Source organism: Hydra vulgaris, chromosome 12 (genome assembly GCF_038396675.1).
Source record: "Hydra vulgaris chromosome 12, alternate assembly HydraT2T_AEP".
Lineage (NCBI taxonomy): Eukaryota > Metazoa > Cnidaria > Hydrozoa > Anthoathecata > Hydridae > Hydra > Hydra vulgaris.
Genome location: NC_088931.1, coordinates 82,157,791 through 82,184,499, shown reverse-complemented (window position 1 = coordinate 82,184,499; position 26,709 = coordinate 82,157,791). Strand labels below are relative to the sequence as shown.

The following is a 26,709-nucleotide window of genomic DNA, read 5'->3' as shown; positions in this document are numbered from 1 at the left end:
ATGTTTGCATATAAGCCATTATAAGTAGAAAGTCATAGATAAATCAAATACAAAAATTTATTGGAACTTATTGCATACACATTGTGTATAAAATAAGTTTAAATAACTGAATACAAATTAAAATATAAAAATTGGAACAGAGCCTTAACAGGAACATTAGAATTTATTTTGGAAATAAAACTGTTTCATGGCTATACTTGTCAAAATAAAAATGAAAAATGTAGAACTGAATTTTGCCTGAGCGAGTTTAATCCTAAGTTTACAATGAATTGTTTAAATTGTCACTGTAAAGATGAAACTTATTTTAAATTGATTTCTGTTAGTTTTACAAAGTGTATACATATATAAATATATATATATATATATATAAATACATATATATATATATATATATATATATATATATATATATATATATATATATATAGATCTATAGTTTGTTGTCTTTGGGAAGAGCGGAAGGAAAAAAGTGATTCTTACGCCAACACATAATCACTTTTAATTACTTTTGACCTTCGTCCAACATTTGCGTGTTAGACGAAAGTAAAAACCATTAATTTAATTACAAATAAATCATTTTTTAAAAAAACCACAAAAACGCAAATTTAGTTGACCAGAATGTTTTAAAAACATTCTGAATGTTTTTAACAATATAAACAATGTTTTTATTTTTATTTTTTTTAATAAAATGTTTTTATTTTTAATTTTTTTAATAAATTGTTTTTACTTTTATTTTTTTTTAACTGTAAATCTTGCGCGGAGTGTTGCTACATCGACTATCTTATAGCCTGACTCGCAAGGGAGTGCTGCTACATCGACTGACAAATAGCCTGACTCGCAAGGGAGTGCTGCTACATCGACTGACAAATAGCCTGACCCCCAAGGGAGTGCTGCTACATCTACTATCTTTTAGCCTGACCCGCAAGGGAGTGTTGCTACATTGACTGAGGGTTTGGTTGGGGCAGGCAGTCTATCAATTAATAAAAAAAAATAATTCCGGTCTTGCATTTTAATTTTTACTTTTTGTCAACAAAATATGGAAAAAACTTTCGGACAACATCTACGGGTTGTATATATATATATATATATATATATATATATAATATATATATATATATATATTTAAATATATATATTTTTAAATAACTTTAAAAAGTATTCTACACAATAGAGTGCTCAATGTTCTTAAAAGAACAGAGCAATTATATTAGTAGTAGAAAATCACTTGAAAAAAAAATTTTTTTGTTAAGTGATTTTCTACTACTAATATATATATATATATATATATATCTATATATATCTATATATATATATATATATATATATATATATATATATATATATATATATATATATATATCTATATATATCTATATATATATATATATATATATATATATATCTATATATATCTATATATATATATATATATATATATATATATATATATATATATATATATATATATATATATATATATATATATATATATATATATATATATATATATATATATATATATATATATATATATATATATATTAGGGTGGTGCTAAAAACAACTTATTTTAAAAATGTCAGCTGACAACCCCTAAATGTGTTTTATATAATAAAATAATACTGGATTTAAAAAATTTTTGAATAAAAAATATTTTTACGGGTGCCACAAGGCCCTTATACATCAAACAGGTTCCTAATATTATAAAAAAAAAAGTTTTTCAAAAGTATGTCATGTTGGGTCTCAAAAGAATCAAAATTTTATAAAAATTTCAAAAATAATTATTTTTTTTAAAAAATTGTTATTTCATAGTTTATTGCAAAAAAAATGACCTTTTAAACTAAAAATGAAAAAAGTTTATTTTTTTTTAATATAATTTCAAAAAAATCTTAAATAATAGTTTTTTTATTAAATAATTGTTATTTTTAGAACTTTTATAAAATTTTGCTTCTTTTGAGACCCAACATGATATACTTTTGAAAAACTTTTTTTTTTATAATATTAGGAACCTGTTTGATGTATAAGGGCCTTGTGGCACCCGTAAAAATATTTTTTATTCAAAAATTTTTTAAATCCAGTATTATTTTAATATATAAAACACATTTAGGGGTTGTCAGCTGACATTTTTAAAATAAGTTGTTTTTACCACCACCCTAATATATATGTATGCATGTATATAGATATATATTGTCCATAATTATCAAAAGAGTCATACTTTTCAATATAAGATATCAAAACTTTACTTACTATCGGGAATAAACTGAAAAAAAAGCTACCTAAACTATATTATCTTCCTATTTATTGAGTGTACATATAAACTAATAAAAAGTCCTAATAGATTAATTTATAATATACTTGCCTATTTAATCACCCTTAATGACAATATTTAATCATCCTTAGTGACAATAACCACTATAGATAATCTCGGCATTCTACTTAGTCAAAGTCAATTTTATGCTCACTAATAAGTTTTTTCTACATGTTTTGCATGATTAGGCATTAGTTTTTGACATTTTAACTCATCCCAGCTAACTTATTCAACTTGTCAAAGTCAATTTTATTCTCACTAATAAGTTTTTTCCACATGTTTTGCATGATTAGGCATTAGTTTTTGACATTTTAACTCATCCCAGCTAAGTCCAATAGGAGAGAGATATGGTGATTGGGGAGACCAAATCATTCTATTCAATATTTGTCAATCATGGTGATTGGGGAGACCAAATCATTCTTATTCAACTAGTCAAAGTCAATTTTATGCTCACTAATAAGTTTTTTCCACATGCTTTGCATGATTAGGCATTAGTTTTTGACATTTTAACTCATCCCAGCTAAGTCCAATAGGAGAGAGATATGGTGATTGGGGAGACCAAATCATTCTATTCATTATTTGATCATTGTCTAACTCACTTTGTCATTAATTGCTCTATTTTTACAATGTCACCTATGATATTTCGACCAAAACACCCACACACCTTAACACTACATCAAATTAAAGCATTTTTTAAAAAAGTTTACATCATTCTTTAATTTTCATACCATCTATAATTAATTTCATCAATTATGGACGGTAGTGTGTGTATGTGTGTGTATATATATATATATATATATATATATATATATATATATATATATATATATATATATGCATACATTTTTGAACCCCAATTTTTTCAGTTTTATTTTTATTTTTATTTTATAAGGATGTGGATTTTTTGGTATTTTCAGTTTAAAAAATATGAGTATAAATAATAGATGAACTTTGGTTTAAAAGTAACTGAAAAGTCATTGGTTTTATTTATTTTTGAAAAAAGTCACCCACCATGACCCTTGATTTGACGCATGGGTCTCATATATCAGTGACATTTTTTTTGTTCGCAAGTATATCAACTTGGGTATCAGAAGAACCAGAATTTTACAGTGAGTTTAAATCTTTTCTATTATAAAAACCTTTTTTTTTAAAAAATAATTACAAAATGTCATAAATATGACCTTTTTAATTTTTAGTTTAAATTCGTTTTTTTATTGTATATAAAAAGTAAACAATTTATTTTTATTTAAAACCATCAATATTTCTGATATCTATAAAATTCTGGTACTTTTGAGACCCAGGTTGATATACTTTTGGAGAAAAAAACTTTCAGTAATATATGAGACTCAGCGTGTAATCAAAGGGTCATGGTGGGTAACCTTTTTCAAAAATTAAATAAAACCAATGCCTTTTCAATTACATTTAAACCTAAGTTCATTTATTTTTTATACAGGAAACTGAAGATTATAAAAAACATAAGAAAACATAGACAAATGGGGACAAAAGCTTGCATTATTTTTATTAATAATTTAAACCTTTCACTAACTTCCCTTCCAAGTGCAATCAAGCAATGTAAGAGCTCCTTCTATTCTTTTCCAATATTGAAGATGAAAGAAAGCATATGCAACAGCTTCACTATCTCCTCGTTTTAATATATGTTCTGGGGGTAAAATCAATGCTTTTTCTTCCAACAAATACTATTAAACAAAACATAGCATTGGCTATAAAAATACAATTAATAATTTCTGTTGAGCTAATTTTTTTAAAACATTTGTTTTTAAAACTTAAAAATTATTTATAAAATTTAAAAATATTACTTTTGGAACATGTGGATTAAATTCTACAGCTCTGTGTATTGCTTCAACAGCACTTATTTCTGCAGGATTCAAACCACGCTTTGCAGCTACATCTGGAGAAAATCTAATTTATGTAAATGTATAAAGTAAAATAATTATGTCTGAAAAAAACTGATTTAAAGGGTTCACAAAGATTTGCAGGGGAAGTAAAAAAATGGAGTTCTAAGTGCAACAAATGTCAAAAGGAGTGACACTTGCTATGCCTAAATGCCACCTTAACAATTTAGCTTTTTGGTGCTTCAGCAAACTTTACTGTTAAACAGCTTTCCTTAACCAGATGTGCTGACATTACTTAAAACTAGAAATTATTTACATACCATAAATGTCTACTGTCTATAATACTTTTCATTTTAACGTTAAGTGGTGTAAGCATACTACGGCATCAACAGATTTTTATTTTAAGTTGAGCTAATTATTCAACATAAATACAAACCAATACAAATATTACTATTATAAAAATATTTTAACAAAAAATCACTTATATAAAAATATAAAGACTAACTTATCTGCCACTGCCCTTGCTTTTAAAAGAGCTGCAGTATAACATATTGTTGCAGACTTTGGAAGACTAATATCTATAAATATAGTTTATTATTGAATATTACTTTTTTATTATCATTACTTATTTTTATTATTATTATTAAAAGAAGTTTATTACTTCTTTAATTATCATTACTTATCATCAATTACTTATTATTATTATTATTATCATTATTATTATTATTATTATTATTATTATTATTATTATTATTAATTACTTCTTTAATAATTATTATACAGCAAAATTTCTTACCATCATATTTTGTCAGCAAAGAAGTTTATTACTTCTTTAATTATCATTACTTATCATCAATTACTTATTATTATTATTATTAATTACTTCTTTAATAATTATTATACAGCAAAATTTCTTACCATCATATTTTGTCAGCAAAGAAGTTTATTACTTCTTTAATTATCATTACTTATCATCAATTACTTATTATTATTATTATTAATTACTTCTTTAATAATTATTATACAGCAAAAATTCTTACCATCATATTTTGTCAGCACTTGCTAAATAAAAATGAAAAATATGAATTAAATTAAATATTTGATGAGTATTTCAGAAACCCTTGAAATGCTTACAAACTTCTTATATTTGATAAACTTTGTAACATACTTGTGAAAGAGCAAGACAAAAATTCAAAAACAAACCAATAACAAACCTGAACTTCTGAATACGCTTGCATTTCTAATAATGCTTCAATAAGATTTTCATGAATGTTTAAAACACTTAAGAATGGATGTTCTTTAAGTAACTAAAATTAAAAAAATATTTAAAATTTTTTTTCTTAATCATTTCAACATGGCACAAGCATTTTTACTTCTAAATACTTTTCCTATCAGGTTCGGTGAACCACTAAAACATGTTTTAGTTTATTGTTGCAACATGTTTTTGCTTATATTTGTATTTGCTGGAATATGTTCTTAATAAGGTTTGCAAAATTTTTTTCTTTGCCACTGCAAAGATTTTTCAAACAATCACAACACATTTAAAACATTTACATCTTTCATTGTTTTAACAGCATCTTTTGTCCTTCCTAACTTTCGTGCACACATTGCAAGCCTTCGTTTCACATATACGTGCACATTTGTGTCTCGCCCTAAAAAGTTAATATTATTAAAATTCAATTTTGAATTCAAAGATATAACTTTGATTGTTGACAAAACTAAAAAATAATACTATTTTATATACTATGGCAGATCTCAGCTTCTTCATCAGCAGAAAGACTATTATACTGTCTTAGATTATTTTCACTTGCTTTTAATGCTTGCTTGAACAAACTTTCTGCCTAAAAAGTAAGTAATGAAATTTACTAAAAAATGATATTTTTATTTGTTATCTAATGTAAAATATATATATCTGTTTTTTATTTTTTTAAATTGAACTATTATCTATTACAACTAATAATTATGTATATATTACATAGACATATACATTAGGGGTATAATATTTTTACCATCTTTGCATATTTATAGGCAAAATAATATCACACCAAAACTTTGTGAATGTATTGATAGCCTTTGGATGATCTTTGATGGCTTCCTCCAATTCTTTGGATATCTGGTTTTCAAACCAAATGTTTTAATCATTTGGTTTGAAAACAAGATATTTGCCCATTTTTCAGCAACAAGCTTAAATGCCATCTGAAGTCATTGTCTGTCTGAAGGAATTAGTAAGTAATAAATAAATTGCCTGTTTCATCTAGATTAGCTAATATTTGGTAAACTTTTAAAATTAACATTAGGAAATTTTTTTTCATTCCAAAAGTATTTCACTAGGTTAATCAGATGCTTCAAAAACTGCATGTCATCTTACCATTTCAGTTCATTCTTCTTCAATGGTTTACCACTATTGTCAAAGTTCAATGCTAAATAGTCATATTTACCACGTATTGCTTCAACAAAATAATATGACAGTTTAGGTGAATTGGTATTACCTTCAAAAAATTTATCCAGGCATAACTTTAATAATCAATCTAATATATGGTGTTGACAACCAACATAGAGAGGTTTCTGAAAGCCAACACTTTCAAAATGTGTCATTAATCTCTGTATCACGCCACTTGTTTTCCCAGTGCTAACATTTGTAGTGTCTGTCGCAATCATTTTTATTGATCCCCATAAATCATATTTATTCAAAAGTTCTCAAAGTCCTTCAAAAATTGTCTCTGATTTTTGACTCTTCAATACCATTGGCTTTAGCCTAACCTCTTTTTCATTGTTCTTTATCAATTTTCCATCAAAACGCAAACGCCAATTCTTGACCTTCAGTTCTTTTCTCAATTTATCTCATAAGTTTTTACTATTTCTGATGACTTCAATATAGATTGCGGACTGCCATATAGTTAGTACAGAAAGATTGACATTAGCTATCTGAAGTTGTTGAAACACTGTGGCAGCTTTTTGTGTACTTAGCTTTGCTTGACAAACTATTTAATTTTTCGTTTATCAATATTTATTAAAGGTTCGTAATCACCGTCACTTACTGACTCATTACTACTTTCTTGTTCCCTTCTGTATTCATTTAGAATTGAAGTTGGTGGCAAAATTGGAACATTTCCAATTTTAATTTTTTTGTTTGCAGTAGAATTTTTGTTTGACATATTGAATGGTTGTGTAGTAACTGAACTCGAAATGCCTTATATAATTTATTATTTGATTAGATTAAATTATGCAATCCTAAATTTCACTAATAAACAAAACAAAAATGTTTAATGAAAATCACCATATAAAAGAGCCTAAGATCTCCTACTTCTGTTTTTAAAATAAATTTAGCATTGTGTAATTTATGGACAATTCCTTAAGAGCTATAATTCATTGGGTGACCATTTGTGGTCCTAAACTTCAGACAAAGTGCCCAAAAAATCTCAAACTGCAAATTATAAATGTAGAGAAAGCTGTCGACATATATTTGCTCTACTATTTTTTTTCAAGTACGTTGGTGATTCACAAATAATTTATATTTCCCTCGATCAAAAAAAAGGGCAATTTGTAACACAAAAAATTGATGAAAAAATTAGTGAATTCTAATTGAAATTCAAATACAATGCTCCAACTTGGCATAGAAAATAATATTTCAAAGCATAATCAACATTTACAAACCATGTGCTGAATCCACTGCTAAAAAAACAAGTTATAAACATTGTTTAAACATGTCTAATATTATCTATCTTTTTAAATTATTTTTGTATGTATTCTAGTTTTTTAAAAGGATGTACCTTTAAACTATTGTCATTTCTTCAAAATATAAAAGCTCATAACTAGGTAAAATGCTCATTTGAAAATCTTAAAATTATTTTTTATTTTATACACCTAATATACATAATAAATGTATATATTACATAGATAAATACATATAAAAAATATGCATATATTACAAAATGTATGCATATTATGTGGGTATATATATATATAGGCCTCGGGGGGAGCTAATGAGTGGGAGAGCATAGAAAAACTCTCCTAAAACAAAAATGGAGAGCCATACGAGGAGCTCCTCTAAACAGCTTTTTATAAGAGCTTTTGATTTATATGCGAGCTATCTGTTTATTCATTAAAAAAATTGCTTGTTAAATACAAATCTGATTTTTTATTTATTTTATTTAAATTTATTTATATATACTCCTATAGTTTTACATCTAAACTTATTGTTTGTGGTAAAAAATGGTTCTTAACGACTCCTTGTGTTTAAACAAGAAATTAATAACTTTTTTTTTTAAACTGCAAAAGCACAAATAATAGACTAGAATGTTTTTATATATGTATATATATATGTATATATATATATATATATACACATATATATACACACACACACACATATATATATATATATATATATATATATATATATATATATATATATATATATATATATATATATATATATATATATATATATATATATAAATTATGTTAGTGTATTTTACAAATAGAGTGCTCAATGTTCTTAAAGAACAGAGCAATAATTAATTAGTAAAAAACACTTATCTAACTTTTATCTTCGACTTGAAGTTTCACTATTGCTGGATCATCAGGAAGAGTTACTAAATCTAAAAAAAAATTCAATTTATAGAAAAAAATATTTTACAGGAAGTTATAAATTATTATAAAAAATTATAGTAATTAAATTTTTTTTATAATAATTTATAACTTCCTGTAAAATATTTTTTTCTATTAATTGAATTTTTTTTGAGATTTAGTAACTCTTCCTGATGATCCAGCAATAGTGAAACTTCAAGTCGAAGATAAAAATTAGATAAGTGTTTTTTACTAATTATATATATATAAATATATATATATATATATATATATATATATATATATATATATATATATATATATATATATATATATATCTCGGAACTAAGGTCAGCATTCGGCAATGCCAACCTGAAAGTATTTGAGGTCGGCAAAAAATTGCTGACCTCGTTTCTATGTTTTATGGTTTGACCTTTATGTCAAATAATTTTTGCCGACCTAATGCCGATAGTAAGCGACCGGGGCCAGGGCCGGGGCTAGGTTTGATAACACATAGCCATGACCAGGGCTAGGTTTATGATCAGGGCTGCATTAATATTGATAGATCCTATAAAAACGTTATTTTTAATTAAAATTTATGATATGAATTTTATTTAAAAACAATATTTTATAGGATCTATCAATTTTAATGCAGCCCTGGCTGGGTTTATGGCTGGGGTTGCATTTATATTGATAGATCCTATAAAAGTATTGTTTTTAATTATGACTCATATCATAAATTTTAATTAAAAATAACATTTTTATAGGATCTATCAATATTAATGCAGCACTGATCATAAACTTATTCCCGGTCGCAGTTATCAAACCTGTTATCAAATCTGGCCCTGGCCATAGCCCCGGTTGCTATGGCCGGGGCCAGATTTGAGGGTTGTATGTATATATATATATATATATATATATATATATATATATATATATATATATATATATATATATATATATATATATGTATGTATATATATATATATAAATATATATATATATATATATATATAAATATATATATATATATATATATATATATATATATATATATATATATATATATATATATATGCTCAACTTAATTTCTCTGCGCAGCGGCCTTGCTCGGCAAGGTTAGTTTTTCGGAGTTAAAGAGTTGAGAGAGGGTTGAACCACGAATAACAACTAAAAAATAAACACAAAAAAAAAAGAAAAGAGTAGCTTCCTCAACTGTAGTGGCCCCCTTCGGGCCTTGGGGAGGTGAATAATCTAATATATATATATATATATATATATATATATATATATATATATATATATATATATATATATATATATATATATATATATACACACTTTTTAAACTGCTCACTAAAAAAATTATTATGAACAAATATTTAGTTGTTAGAACATTATTGTACCATTGAATATAGCTTGTTTAGTTTTAACTTTAAAATCTTTAATTCATATCAAACCTATTAGATTTCATTCTATTTACCCAACACTCAATTCTTACTGTAAATACTTAATATATCTCTAAAATCAAATACAAATAAACTGGATAGTACAATTCCCACAGTGCACTAACATTTAGAGAATCCCTATGAGTAGCTTCAGACAAAGAACTAAATTCTGATGCACTAAAACCTTTAAACTATCATTCTGATTGTTTTTATTTCTGTTTTAAGATTCTTTGATTGCTGTTTCAGACATTCTAGCTGATTTTATTTCTGTTTTTGACACATATGCTGACTTTAAAAAACTAAAACCAAGTTTTTAAATAAAAAGTTTTAATGTTATGTATTTTACAAATATTTCTTGAATGTTATTATAAAAATATTTTGGAACTACTAAACATTAGTAAAAGTTTATTAGTTCTAAAAGTTTATTTTTTTATTTACTTATTTTATACTATCTTTTGCTGCCAGAAAATATTTATGATAAGTATATGATAATACATAATGAATATGAACATTTGTATAAATATTAACTTATGAGAAAACCTATGAAATAACTTATGAAAAAACTTTTTATCTAATGTTCAATAGTAAAACCTCTTCAATTGTAGTCGCCTCTTCTTCTGCAAGTAATACAAATGCTGTTGCACACCTAAAGAATAAATAATATAGAAAGAATATTATCAAAGAGTAGATAGAACAATAAAACATCCTTATAAAAACAACAAAAGGTATATACACACATAGATTCCTATTTGCTTATCTTGCTATTCAGGACATAAAATATACTTTATTTTCTTCTATGACAGTTTGAGCTTTCTGGATGGGCACCAATTTAGTTTTAATATGAGTTTCATTTGGGTTAAAATTCACCGGCTACTGCAAGCAAGTTTATTCTATATACTTATATCCATTTTATCAAGATCTGATTATATAGTTGTATATCAGCAAAGAGGTACTTTATTGTTGGTAAGAATAAAACAGCAGCAATTATTAAAACTCTTGGAGCCACAAAAGTTACTTGAAATGAAGAATAGTGTTGCCTATCACGAGCAACTTTAATAATGCTAAGGGAAAAGAATTATTCAAAAAATTTCTCCCAGATACAGCATATGAAGTGACATACCTTATGGAGAAGATCACCATGCCAGAATCTATTGAAAATCTTTGATATGTCAGGAGCAATAGCCTTTGCTTTGCTTCTTCTGTGTAACACAGGATAGAACATCTCTGTTATAATGATTATTATGTCAGCAGTAAAAGATCAAAACATGTATTAATTGTCAGAGAGTAAAAGTTAAATGAGAGAGTAAGTTGTTAAACTCATTAGGAGTGTAACAACTTATTTTTTTATTAATTCTCTTAAAGATACTATCCTTGGGAGAATTAATCAGACCCATGTATGAGATGAAATGATAAAATTGCCTTTATTAAAGTCTTAAAGTGGCAAAGATTTTCCAAAAATCTATAGAAATTGACTTTTAAAAGATTAGAAATAAAATCAAGATTTATTACTCTGAGAATACTGGACCTTATCATCTGACAATATCTTTTTGAATTTATTTCTGATAATGGTATAGATATAGATTAAGTAAATTGAAATTTTTTAGTAAGATCATGGTCTGAACTGCATAAAAAGAGTTTGAACCTAAAAAAGAAAAGTAAAATTGGGCAAAAACTAGCGCCAGAGATAAAACACAAAAGAATTTTTTTGGAAAATAAATCACAAAGCTATCTGAGATGGAGATTGAGAAAAACAAAAATATTGAGGTTTATTGCCAGCAGACCCAAGCTATTCAGTGTGATGAGCATTAAAGTCACTAATAATAACAATATTTGCTAAGGGATAAAGAAAAAGGGCTCAGATATTTTTTATCAGAAATAACAGAAAGAATTATTAAAATTGACTTTGAATGATAGAAAACAAAAGAAAAGGTGATTGAGTGAAGAGGTGTTATCTTTAAAATCCGATAAATTTTCTGATTATATGTTTAAAGTTCACAATTGATCAATCTTTAAAATCAAAATATAATGCTTGACATTTTTATCTGTTGACACAAAAAAATCTATCAATTGCGTACTAGCATATTCAGCTATGCTCAATATCTTTTGAGCAATTTTTATTTTAGATAGAATTTCTTTGGCATGAATTTTTGTTTAAACAGATTAGAATTTATGCAGCATTTTCTAAATCAGTCTTGGTCAGGAAGACATGCGGTTGCACGTCTTTATATGACCACAGTAATAATATTTTGTTTTGACAATTTGACCATGGCTGTTATGTTGGCTGTTTTGAAAACTTGAACTTAAAAAATGCCCTAAAAAACTTATCTAGACTAAACGTAAGAGAAAATAAAAGTAAACTAACAAAAACCCAAAAAAACATATAAACAACAAAAATAAAACCTAAAAAACGAAAACACTAAGATTATTTTAAAGTTTTTAGTTACGTTTGAAAAAAAAAATTGATTTTTTTATGTAATGCAAGTGTTATTATAACGTTATGGAAACCATTATAAATTAACAACTTTGATTGTTTGAATGATTGTTTAAAAAATTAGAGTTGTTTATTTTATTAATTTTTAAATAGTATTTAAAAATATCTAAGTTTCCATACAAACACAGGATAGTGAATATTTATGCATTTAAAAAATAAGAAAAAGATAATCTACACTTTTTAAAACTATTTCATGATTTGATTAAACATAAATATCTCTTTAAATAAATTTTTAAATAGATAATTGTTTGTTTAGAGTCAACTACTTTAAAAATAAAATTAATATAAATTTTTTTAAAGATAAAAAATTAATATTCATTGATTCATATTGTTTCAACAAAGTTTTTTATCTTTTTAAGTGTATTAACTTTAAAGATTCTTATATGTTCATTAATAAAATTTGTTGTTTAAAAAAGTTGTTTAAAAAATCAAAATAATCTTATTTTTTAAAAATACTGTTTATTACAAAAAATGCATAGTTATATAATTTATATAACATTATAATTAAACAACATTGAAACTCGAAACAAACATCATCAGTATTTTGTACTTTATTTTAAAAAGTTTCACTAACATGAAGATAAAGGTTTTGATATTATTTACTTTAATGCATAATTAAAAAATCATTTTTATTCAGCATATTTTTGATATGTAAAGAGCCGTGGTCAAATCGCAAAAATGATTCGCGTGATTATATAAAGACGTGCAATCACCTGACCAAGACTGCTAAGTATGTTAATAAGCTCTTAATAACAGTTTTAAATGTACAAAACATGTATAAGATATAAAATCTGTATAAATTTAGTTAACTAAAAAATCATTTTTCTATTTTACATTTTCAACTCCCCTTTTTCCTTTTATACCTTACATCGCAGCACTTAATAATAATAAAAAAATAACAAATAGCATGAATAAAGTAAATTAAAAAATCCAATATTTTTACTTGGATTGTGAAATACTAATAGCTTCATGAGCCATGGATATCCTTTTATCTTTTTCTTTTTCTTTGAATGCTTTTAACATTTCTGTAATAAAAAAATCAACACATTTTTTCAAAAAAAGCTTTATTGTAACAAAATTAAAGAAGTTTAAAATATTTGTACAGTTAATACACTCTGGAAAAATTATTCTAAGTAAAACAACAATTAAAACAAAAAAATATTCTCTCAATCAAAAAAAATTTGCGATAAATGAATAATGTTAAAACTTTCAGCATTTTTTTTCTCTAGAAATAAAACCATTTTAAGAACTTAATCTTAAAATATAAAGGGTGGTTAAATTTTAAGGGCCGATGTTGAATGTGAACCAAACCTAAACGTAAATTATTTTTCTGTATTTAATGTGTCATTTCTCAATTTCAGACTGACTCAATTTGAACCATGGAAAGTTACACAATTGAGCAACGCGTTAAAGTTATTCAGGCCTATTATGAAAATGGGCGTTCAAATCAAAATGCATATCGTGCACTTCGTAAGTTTTTCGGTCAATTTAATCGTCCAAATGTGCGTACAATCGGAAAAATCGTGCATAAATTTGAGCAAACCAGTCTGTAGGAGATGTGAAAAGACCAGCGCATGCTCGTACAGCTCGTACTGCCGAAAATATTGCTACTGTTCGCAACAGTGTGGCTGAAGAGCCGTCCACATCAACTCGTCGTCGTAGCCAACAATTGCACCTCTCACGCTCGTCGATGATGAACATTATGCATAAAGACTTGTATTTACACGCTTACAAGGTGCAGTTGACCCAAGAACTAAAGCCCACTGACCATCTCAAACGTCGTCAATGGTCAGAATGGTGGCAAGAAAAGGCAACCATCGATGATCAATTTCCGACGAAAATCATCTTCAGTAGTGAGGCCCATTTTCACCTTAGTGGCTTCGTCAACAAGCAGAATTGCTGCAATTGGGCGAATGTTAATCCAAGAGTGATTGTCGAAAAACCAATGCACCCACAAAGAGTGACTGTTTGGTGTGGTTTATGGGCTGGCAGCATCATCGGACCATATTTTTTCCAACATGATGCCGGTCTGGCAGTTACTGTGAATGGTGTTTGCTATCGTGAGATGATAACGAACTTTTTATGGCCCGAATTGGACCATATAGATGTGGAAGATATGTGGTTTCAACAGGACGGTGCCACTTGCCACGCAGCTAACGAAACAAAGGCTCTTTTGCGCGAAAAATTCAATGGCCGTGTTATCTCACATGGAAGCAATGTCAATTGCCCGCCAAGATCATGTGATTTGACACCGTTGGACTTCTTTCTTTGGGGGTATTTAAAAGAAAAGGTGTACGTTGATAAGCCAGCAACAATTCAAGAGCTAAAGGATGAGATAATTCGGCACATTAACGGCATAGAACCTCAATTATGCCTCAGCGTTATCGAAAATTTGCACCATCGGATGGAGGTGTGCCGCCGAGGTCGTGGCGCCCATTTGGCCGATATTTTATTCCATACATAATTGAATATTATCATAATAAAAAGATGTTATAATAAATTCCTTAATAATTTGTGTTTTATTCAAATTTAACATCAGCCCTTAAAATTTAACCACCCTTTATTTGCAACAATTTTTCGCACTTTCTAGTTCCAAAAAAAATTCAAAAAAATCTATTTAAAGAAATTTGTTTAACTATGGGGTCATTCCAAATGGAGTAAATGTCATTACTAAACTATTAATACATTGCCATTACTAAACAAAATGTTTTTTTTTTAATTAGGGAAGCAACAAGGGGATTAAAAAAACTACATCCAATTTTTTTTTGTATCTTTTTTTGTTGTGCTGTATTTAAATTTTTATTATTTTTAAGTTATTGGCACTTTCGCTAATAAGTAATAACTAAAATAACAAAAAAATTTTAGTAAATTTTTATTTCTCATGGATCTTCTAAAATATTGCAGAAACTTTTTGTTTTTGTACATATATATGAGAACAGTATGCTTTGAAAATTTCAGATCAATATCTAATATGGTTCTTGAGAAAATACTTTTTAAGTAATGGTTTATTTTGCATAAAATGTCACTCTCTGAGCAAAGAGGTTTTTTTCATCATTTTTAACAGCTAACAACTTTCAAACAAGTTGATTTTGTATTTCAATTATTTTAAGATAGTAAGTTTGATATGGTTGCTTTTAGAAAATAGTTTTTTCCATAATGGCAAGCTAAGTTGATATTTTTGTTTTTGAATTAAAATTTTTTGTGATTTTTAAGAGTTTTATCTTAAAAACTAGATTAAAAATCAATACAAAGCAAACTGCCTATTGATTGTTGTAGATTAATATTTAGAAAAAATCCAGTTGATTCGAGAGCTGCATTCAAAAGTTATAAGTTTTCAAAGTGAGCTTATTTCTTCCTAAAATTTTTTATACACATCAATCGAAGAGTGTTAATAAAAACCAAAAAAATTAATTGGCACTTTTTTATAATCCCAAAAGATAATCTCTAAAAGTTGGGTAAAATTTCCATAAAAACAAATTAAAATTATTTTTTTGTCTTTTAAAACTCAGAAATTAACAAAGTAAACAACTGCATTAAATTAAATGCTATTTTTTATTAAATGATAATTTTCAAAATATTGATGTTTATAACCCTTTAACCCAAATATATAAAAACTTATAACCCCCACTTTAAAACAAAATTAAAAAAAAAGAAAAAAGTTTTACAATTTGTAAATGGAATTAAAGTAAAAAAATTACTAAGGTTTTAAATACGTATGTAAATATGTATGTATTAAATAAGTATAACACTAAATATATAAAGATACTTGTGGATATATTGCAAGTAAAATTAAAATTTTTAGTTGTTATGACAATAAAAAGTTATTAAGACAATAAACAAATTTATTAGAATTCAAAAAAAAAAAAAATTTGATTACTTTCAAGTCAATATTATAAAATCTTCTGTTAGACTGGACCTTAATAGATTTAACTTTGTATAAAAAATGCTTCAGGGTTACCCAATACAGATCATCTCTGCATGACCATTTGTCAAATAAAAAAAACTTTTTTATAACTTTAATATCTTGATGCTCTTCTGCTATATTAGGAATATTTTCTAAATATCATTAAGTGTCATAAATGGAGGCCACATCTGATCCTGGTATCTAACTTAAAATTTGATTAATATAAGCTCTGCAGCCTCTTATTTTTAATGAGCGTTGTTGGTATGAAACTGTAGTAATTGTGTGTCCAAAGTATTTTTAAAGATAAATGGTATCACTCTTCTAATTGAAGTTTGTAATATGTTTCTATAAAAACTTTCTCAACAAAAATAAATAATATTCCTTTGACATGTTGAACAAACCGGCTGTACATATAGGATTGTTAAGTGGGTGACAACAAGATGCTTTATGGTTCCATTAACTCCATCCCTACTCGATTTTCTACCCAATTCAGAGAAGGTTTTGATAATATTCTACTTTACTTTCTTAATCTGGCTTGTAAAACAGATCATCATGAAGTGAAAAAATACTGCTGAGTTTTCTCCATATTTTAACTGTCAGAAGTAAATGTAGGTGTCAAGTGTAAGAAGCATAATTTTTATTGGATTTTAAATGATTTTTTTTTGGATTTTGAATGTTTTGTCAAACTTTGATTTGAGTCATACTATTGTCTAAATTTTTGTTTTTTTCAAATATTTGGTCGAAGCAGTTTTAATTTCACCAAGTGCAGCTATTTCTACACCAAATACGTAGGCAACAGCCTTATGTCTAAGAGTTCTTATGTTACCAACTTTACATTTTCCATTTGCATCTCCATCTTTTTGAAACAAGTTTGAGAGGTGAGCATTCAAAACCTGCAATACTTAAATTAAGATTTTTTTTTAATGTAAGGTTGTCAACATAAATTTATTTTTCTTGTGATTCATTTTCTTTTGTATCATGATCTATGCAATGCAGTATTTTTTTGCCACTGGTGCTGATTTTTTGACCAGGTATTAAACCAAAATCTTTGACATAGGAGAGACTAATAATTATATAAAAACCTATCAAATAAAAGATAATAATTATTAAATATTCTCTAAAACCTATTTATTAGCAAAGGTATTAGTTTAAATATTAAAACTTACTTTTTATTTTTTTTGTGTGCTTGTTCAGAGGATTACAATACCTTTGATGTTCATTCTCATCAAGTAAACTTTTGTCATAATAATTACAAACAACATCTATAGGATTTATTTTGCTTATCAAAGAGAGAAGACTTGGTTTAGTTTAAAAAGTTTTTTATAACATTTTTTAAAGTTGCAAAAATTTAATAAAATAGGACTGTTCATTTAACGCTTTAGCGATAAGGAGTGAGCTCATGCATACTACTCATTATTAAACAGTACTTTTTAGATTGACATACTAGTATTATATAATTCCATGAAAAAAAAGTTTGTTTTTTTGTAAATTAAGTTTTTATTGAAAATTTTCATGACTTTTAGATACTATTTTTTGGGATTATAAAAAAGTGCCCAATAATTTTTTTAGTTTTTATTAACACTCATGAATTGATATGTGTAAGAAATTTTTGAAAAAAAAAGGTGCCATCTTAGGTAACAGATGCTTTGCATTGGGGACCTACTTTTAAAAAAATCATTTTTTTATTTTTAGCATTTCTTGTTTTTTGCATCATTTTTTTACATATTTCTGTTTGCTTCCATAATTTCATATTTGTTCATTTCCAACAAATATAAATATTTTTATATATGTTAATTTCTATATTTTTCTAATATATTATTTCATACATTATCTTAAATCAATGTATTTTAGAACACAAAAAAATGATAAATATAAAAAAGAACTCAATATAAATTTATGAAAAATCAAAAAAATTTAAATTCTAATAACTTTAAATGAAAATTCAGGTCATGTCATTAAAAAGATGAATTCTGATTTCTTACTATAGTCTCCAGGCCTTCCATTGATTTTATCAGTTGAGCAAGTAAAAAAAGACTAAAATAAAAAAAAAATAAAAATCATAAAATATTTAATTAATTATAAGTTTATAATATTAATAATGTTATTATTACTAACTGTAATGTTACAAAGTTCAAAAACACTGAAATACAATTTAATTTATATTTAGGAAAACCTTGTAAAATGTGAAATGTTAGATTTTAAAAACAATAGTGTTAGATTTTAAAAACATTAGTGTTAGATTTTAAAAACAATAATACAAATGTAGATTCCATCAGTAATATGCAAGCTCATGTTTTAATAATAAATTTCATCTATTTTATTAATTTTGAGTTAAAATTATTTTTAAGTTATTTCATTTATCAAGGGGAGAATTAACTTAAACTTACTAGAACGCAAAAGTTTTTGCAGGAAAAACCACATATTTACTGCAACAAAAATAGCAAATTCCTTTATCAAGACTCTAACAACTATTATTTTTTAAATATTATTTGTATAAAACAGATATTAATCCAGGTAATACAAACACAGAATAAAAAATACATATTGTTAGTTGCCAAAATTTAAAAAAATGGAAATGAGGTAAATAAAAGCCCCTTACTACTTTTAATCAACTTCAAATGCGTAAACAAATAAAAAAACTTAAAAGATAAGTATTTATTGGTGTTACTCGTGGTCCAAAAAGTAAACACATTAATTTTAAAATTAGCTTTTCCCGATCGGATGGACAAATAAACAAAAGTAATACTTTGTCTGACCAGGTTATTTTGTATCAACATTGTTTTAAAACATGATGAAACCTTTATTCATGAAAACTTTTACCCACAAGTATAAAAATTAGCGATTGTTATTGATTCAAATAATATACTTTAAAGATCCCTAAATGGCTTTAGCCGATCGCTTAACTCACCCCTTATTTGAAAACATAAACATAACATTTACATAAGATTTTATTTTATTGAAATATTACACATATTTTATAATGAGTAAATCTTTACAATTTAGTTATTAAATTAATTTTCTGAAGTGGCATCAAATAATGACTCTTACACATACACACACACTTATGTCTGAGGAAAGATTTTTGAACTTTACTGTTTCAAAACAAGGTATAAGTCACATTGCCAAGAGGTTTAGTCAATGGAAAACTGATTTGATACTTTGTCGCTGTGATGCTATTTTATTGATAAATGGATATGCCACCAAATACTAACTGTCTAATTGAAAAATTCCTGTTTCAATCATTTTTGAAATCATTTTTTATCAAAATTAAGTTGTTGCTAAACTTCTGCACAGAGACCTTTTCAAATTTAATTAAAAAAAGTTAACCATTGTACCATTATAACAAAATAAATTTGTCTTTAACTATCAATATAAAGTCGAACTGTATTGTAAATCCATGCCATACATCCTGTTAATATAATGGTCACAATATTAAATTATATACTGGTGATTATTATCCAGCAAATAAATAAGGACAGTATTGAGAAAATTTGTATAACACAACAATAAATTCATAATATACTCTCACAGAAGATGTCAACACTCAAATCATACATAAAATATTTCTAAATAATATAAATTACTAGATGATCTTTCTCTGATAATAACAAATCATATTCTGTTAGAGGCTGCAAATTCAGTGCCCATTTTAATCTGAAAAAATAAGTTTATCTATTTAGCACATGCTAAATATATATATATATATATATATATATATATATATATATATATATATATATATATATTTAATATATATATATATATATATATATATATATATATATATATATATATATATTTAATATATATATATATATATATATATATATATATATATATATAGATATATATATATATATATATATATATATATATATATTTAATATATATATATATATATATATATATATTTAATATATATATATATATATATATATATATATATATATATATATTTAATATATATATATATATATATACAAATATATATATATATATATATATATATATATATATATATATATATATATATATATATATATATATATACAAATATATATATATATATATATATATATATATATATATATATATACAAATATATATATATATATATATATATATATATATATATATATATATATATATATATATATATATATATAAATATATATATATATACATATATATATCAAGAATACCTCAGAATAAGGGTTGGCATTCGGCAATGCCGACCTTACTGCCAACCTTTAAGCGTTTAAGGTTGGCAAAAAATTGCCAATATTGTTTCTATGTTTTATGCAGAGTTGTTAATAAGGCCAAAAGTAGCAAGGCCAAGGCTTAAATTTTTGTCTTAAGGTAAAAATTTAAGTCTTTGAATAAGGTAAAATAAAGAGTGAAAACTTTTAATTCTTTAATTTTATGTATTTTATTATGAAGGCCAAGGCCAAAACAATCAAGGTCAAGGCCAAAAATTTTAAGGTCAAGACCAAGACCTTAATTTTTGGCCTTAAGGCAAGGTCAAGGCCAAGGACTAATAACTCTGGTCATATGGGGTCTTATTTATAAGGTCGGCAAATTATTGTCGACCTCATTTTTCTTAATTCTGAAGGTTGATATATATATATCAGACCTTGGAATTAGGAAAAATAAGGTTGGCATTAATTTGCTAACCTTAATCTGTGTGAGGTCGACAAAAAAAATGTAAAACAAAGGTTTGACCATAAAACATAGAAACGAGGTTAGCGATTTTTTGCTGACCTCAAACACTTTTAGGTTGGCAGTTGCTGAATGCTGACCCTAATTTTTAAAAATTTTAATTATTTGAAAATTTTTAAGAACTTTAATTATTTGATCTTCTAAAAGAAGAAGAGTAAACTAATGGAAAATTATTTGGCTCATGACCAGAATATAAGGGTTCGATTCCTTTCTCTTTATTAATGTGAAAATTAGAATTAATGGTAAAAGACTTCTCCCATCTAAATATATAAAATACCTCAGGACATTTCTTGACAAAAACCTATCATGGTACTATCAACTAATTCAATTAAATAAAAAATCTCACGTGCCAATAGTATGCTGTCATTAATACGACACTATGTTCCCCAACATGTTTTAATATCAATTTACTATTCCTTGTTCTTCTCACATCGAAGTTATTGTTGCACTGTTTGGGGTCAAAAAGGTAGTTTTCTATTACATCATATAAACAGTTTACAATGCACTTCCAGAATTATGACATTTTCTCCCTTACCATACAATATCGAAAATAGGTTTTCTGAATTAAAAATTCTAAAATTTCAAGATCTTGTAAAGCATTATAATTGTCTCTTTGTGATTGATTTTCTTCAAAATAAGCTACCAAATTCGTTCAATAATTTTTTTATTAAAACAAGTGACACACAAATATTACACTCGATATACTGAAAATTTTAACTTGCACACTTCCTTTTTCAGCACTATCAAATATAACAAGCTCTCTATTAAAAATCAATGTATTTCTCACTGGAACCAAATAATACCATTTATAAAAAAAAAGATTTTAACTAAATACCCTTTTATTGCTAACATTCTTCTTCTCAATCGAAACCAAATTAAGAAATTTATATTTGAGTATATATTTAATAAATATTAAATTTATCTTTTATTATTATTGCTTATTATTAAATTTATCTTTTATTATTATTACAGTAATTATAAAACTATTATTACTTTTATTTTATACTGTCTTTTTTAACTCTACTAATATTACTATTATCATTAATTTATCTTAACATTATTTATAATGATAGTGATAGTGATTCAATTGTAGTAATAGTTTTTATGGTTATTGTCTTATTTTTGCAATTGTTATGTTTATTTTATTAATTTCTATCGTAGTTATAAACTTTACTATAATTATTTTAACCATTAGTTATAATTTTTAGTAAAGTTATTATGATATAGTTACTATTTGTTTTTTTATTTACATTATTTTTTTTATTTTTATTATATTATTATATCTTTCTTTCTTTTTTTTTTTTTTTTTCTTTATAAATTTTTTTTTTTTTTTTCAGGTGTCACTCCATTGACTAGTTTTTAACTATATGATTGACACCTAACCTTATTTATGTGAGTTTATAAATATACAATTTTCTTTTCATTATGGATATATATATATATATATATATATATATATATATATATATATATATATATATATATATATATATATATATATATATACATACACATACATACATAGATATATGTTTTCTCCATTTAAAATTGCCAGTGTATGAAAAAGTGCTGTCCGGATAATCATATTTAAGCTGTTGTGTGCAATTTTCAAAATGCAACTTTTTTTACTATTTAAATTTTTTTAAATAGTGAAAAGAATGCTTTGAATAAATTTTAAATGAAGTAAAAACCTGGCAAAATGAATGTTTTATTAAAATTCTAGATAAATTATTCAAAAAAAAAGCAGCAAAAACACACAAAAAATTAAATATAAACTTTGAACAAAATAATTAAAACAAAAATTAAAAGACAAATGCTTTATTCAAGTTTTAAATTAAAATAAAAAAGACAAACAAAAAAAGAAAAAATAAATAAATAAACTACTTAAATTTTAAATAAAATAATTAAATTTGAATTTTTTTAATGCAACACCAGTTGTTAAAGGTGAATGACCATTAAGTAAACTAAAACTGATTTTTAAAAATGATTGTAGAGCCACTATAAAACAAGAGATTTGAGAACATTTGAACATATATATGTTAAAAACAAAATTAGATTTAATTATGTTATTAAATGACATAGTAATATTAACAATTTTTGCAAGTAAAAAAAAAAAAAAAAAAGGAATACTTTTAATATTAATGCTAAAGAATCAGTAAACTAATCCTAATCAGTGACTGTGTTACAAAAGTGTTACTTAATCCCAAGATAATAAGTCAAAGATAATAAATCCAAAGATAATAAATAATAAGATCCAATTTTCTTGAAAATATGGATGTAAATTAACAGTATTAGAAATGAAAACAGTCATTAACTTGTACATGTATTTTTAAAAAAACACGCTTATAGGGGCGCCTAATTGCTACAATGCCTAGGGTGTCATGAAAGCTCTCAGCAGCCCTGATTACACCTGTGCAATTTCCCGCTAACCAATCATTGACATTATTTAGAAGTATTGCTTTTGAAAAGTACTATTTTCAAGATAATTATAACAATCTTTCAAATAAATTAGTATTGAAATAGATAACAAAATTCAGAATTTATTTTGTTGAGGCCTTAAAATATTTTTTTCACCCACCTTTGGAATGTTTAGCGCCGGGCCTATATATATATATATATATATATATATATATATACATATATACATATATACATATATACATATATATATATATATATATATATATATATATATATATATATATATATATATATATATATATATACATATACATACATACATACATACACACACATATATATATATATATATATATATATATATATATATATATATATATGTATATGTATATATATATGTATATATATATACATACATATATATATATATATATATATATATATATATATATATATACATACATATATATATATATATATATATATATATATATATATATATATATATATATATATGCATATATATTTAATATAATAGACTCAAATAAACCTTTGGTACTCAGCTCCTCGAAGAAGACTCATTGGATTTCTCCAGACTTTACACTCTAAAAAAACATATCTATTATTAATTTTAATTAATAATTTATTGAAAGTTTTGAAATATTGTTTTTTAGGAAATTAATATTTAAATTTTGTACCATTTTTTTGTTTCTTCATTTAATGGATACTACTAATTTAAATTTAATTAAAATTCATTTAAAATTCATTCATTCTACTAGAATCAATCTATTTCCAAAAAAATAATGTTGATTGAAATGTCAAAAAACAATACTTTTTCATTGCAAATAAGTTACTTAAAAATAGTGTATTGTCTTAATACAATGTAAAAAAAAAAAAATTGTCTTAATTGTCTTAAAAATTGTCTATTGTCTAAAAAAAAAAAAGTTACAAAAAAAATAAGCTAAGCGAAACAATCTAGCAAACATGTAAATATATACTTATAGGGTTATTCCATATCAAATCACCTAGTTTTTTGAAAGTTCCCCAGGGTACAATATCAGATTTGCTTTAAACTTTGACCACACACAGATCTTATGAAAAAAATACAATCCAGAAAATTTCAGCTTGATTGACCAATTTGTTCAAAAGTTATGATTGAATTAAAAATGACCAAAATCCGAAAAACTTGTGTATCAGGAGATTACAGCAGTTTTTTTTGATTTTTGACAAACCATAACTTTTTAAATAAAGATGGTGATCACCTGAAATTTTGTAGGGTAATAGTTTTTCACCCAAATAATCCATTATTGCAGTTGTTTTTGACTGATTTTTTACAGTTTTTGAGTTATTGCACCTTAAAGTTGCTAAATATTGCAACATTATAAATATTTTTTCGAACTTTAATGTGTTACAGTTTAATATTTACTTACAGAAAGTGGATTTTTTGTTATGTTTGTGTACTTAGGGTCACCACTTGTTAGAATAATCAAAAATATGCATTAAAAATTAATTTAGCACATGCAGCAGCCTATTAAAAAATCACTTTTTTTAAAAATTATGATAAACTACATTGACTTTGCTGGCATAGAAAATAGCGTAAACAGTTGAAATAAATTATGAAACTTTTTAATGTTGAGGTTTTATATATAGACAATCACCAAAAAAACTTTAAAGACCTATACTCTATCTTATGACATGATTGTAGCCTTTTGAGAGTGATGATATTTATTAAAAGGAGAACAAAAAAATACCACATACCACATACAAAATTTATACCTCAAATTTTATACAAACTATACAGTAAAAAAGTGCATTCAAAGAGTAAGATAATCAGTTAAAAGAAAAAGTATGTATACATGAAACTAATTAGCTTATCTCTGATTTATATAACTCATAATACTGTCATAGTCATTACTAGCAAGAATATAGTCACGAGCACTTATACTTTTAATCAATGGAACACTTATTTGACATATTATCTTGTCAAACGGAACCCAACACCGACTTGATCATGCATCGTTTGTCCATTTTAAATTTAATTTGTTTCTTTGCATAAACTTCACATTACCGTCTTGGTTTTCATTACAAATATCAACCACAAGCCCTATGTACCATTCTTCATCGTAAAAGCATGCAATATATTTACTGGGTTGAAAATTTGAAGGATTTTTTTAAATCAAATTAACATCATTTAACACATGAGTATCAAAGACAGCATCACTAGAAATTCTTTGTAAAAACAATTTCTCTCCATCTGGTACAAAACAGTGATAGCTTCTTGTTCCCGGAACTGTGCGCATCCCTTCATATCGTTTCTGAAGGTTAAAAGTTGTTTCATGGTTATTAATATCATCACTTGAAAGATAAAATATGTTTACACCTTTGATGTTTTTTTGAGCCCATGTAAACAGATCTTGTGGTATGAGAATCTGATTTGTAATTGCTGCTTGTAGACTAACTTTTGCTGCTTCTCTTTTTATAGTACCTCCTATTCCATCACATGGACTTTTGCCATGTGACGTAGCAAAGAAGTGATGCTCAGCATTTATTTGGTGATCTACAATGTGATAAATTAAGTTTATTAGACATTTGTAGTTTTTATACTGTGACGCAGCACCATCACTGAAGTATTTAACTTTATTCACTGTGGGTAGTTTGATTTTGACCATAGGGAGCAACTTTGTGAGAAAACAATGGACTGCTGATTGGTCATGACAAAGATGGTCAGAAATTAAACAATAGCATTCACATTTAAGGTGATCTTTTTCATCTTTATAATAAACAGCAAATGGATGTAAGGTAGCTTGATCGGCTTGCCAGTAAAACCCTTGTATAGCATCTTGTACAAGAAAACTATAGTTTTCTGCAAAATCCATCAGAATAATGCAGGTATATTGGTCTAATGTTTGTTTTGCCTCTGATAAGTAGGAAGACTGTGCTTCTTTGATAAAGTGGTGGTGACAAAGGTCATCAAAGTTTCACTTAAAGTTTCAATAAA

At 25.3% G+C, this 26,709-nt stretch overlaps 1 protein-coding gene across 3 annotated transcripts in view; it reads right to left on the bottom strand.

Annotated features, from left to right (window-relative positions):
* The window catches only part of LOC100210820 (suppressor of tumorigenicity 7 protein homolog), a 45,328-nt gene that overhangs the window by 10,703 nt on the left and 7,916 nt on the right, over nucleotides 1-26,709 (bottom strand). For 2 of the 3 annotated variants that reach the window (XM_065814671.1, XM_065814670.1), the window contains exons 4-15: nucleotides 24,262-24,316; nucleotides 20,156-20,225; nucleotides 18,554-18,605; nucleotides 13,611-13,692; nucleotides 10,768-10,822; nucleotides 5,904-6,000; nucleotides 5,714-5,811; nucleotides 5,374-5,466; nucleotides 5,200-5,221; nucleotides 4,665-4,737; nucleotides 4,124-4,226; nucleotides 3,853-4,003 (exon numbers count right to left, since the gene is read on the bottom strand). In XM_065814671.1, the coding sequence (XP_065670743.1) occupies nucleotides 3,853-4,003; nucleotides 4,124-4,226; nucleotides 4,665-4,737; nucleotides 5,200-5,221; nucleotides 5,374-5,466; nucleotides 5,714-5,811; nucleotides 5,904-6,000; nucleotides 10,768-10,822; nucleotides 13,611-13,692; nucleotides 18,554-18,605; nucleotides 20,156-20,225; nucleotides 24,262-24,316 (951 nt within the window). Of the gene's footprint in view, nucleotides 1-3,841; nucleotides 4,004-4,123; nucleotides 4,227-4,664; nucleotides 4,738-5,199; nucleotides 5,222-5,373; nucleotides 5,467-5,713; nucleotides 5,812-5,903; nucleotides 6,001-10,767; nucleotides 10,823-13,610; nucleotides 13,693-18,553; nucleotides 18,606-20,155; nucleotides 20,226-24,261; nucleotides 24,317-26,709 lie in introns of all 3 variants that reach the window. The other variant, XR_010642762.1, reaches the window with a different exon arrangement.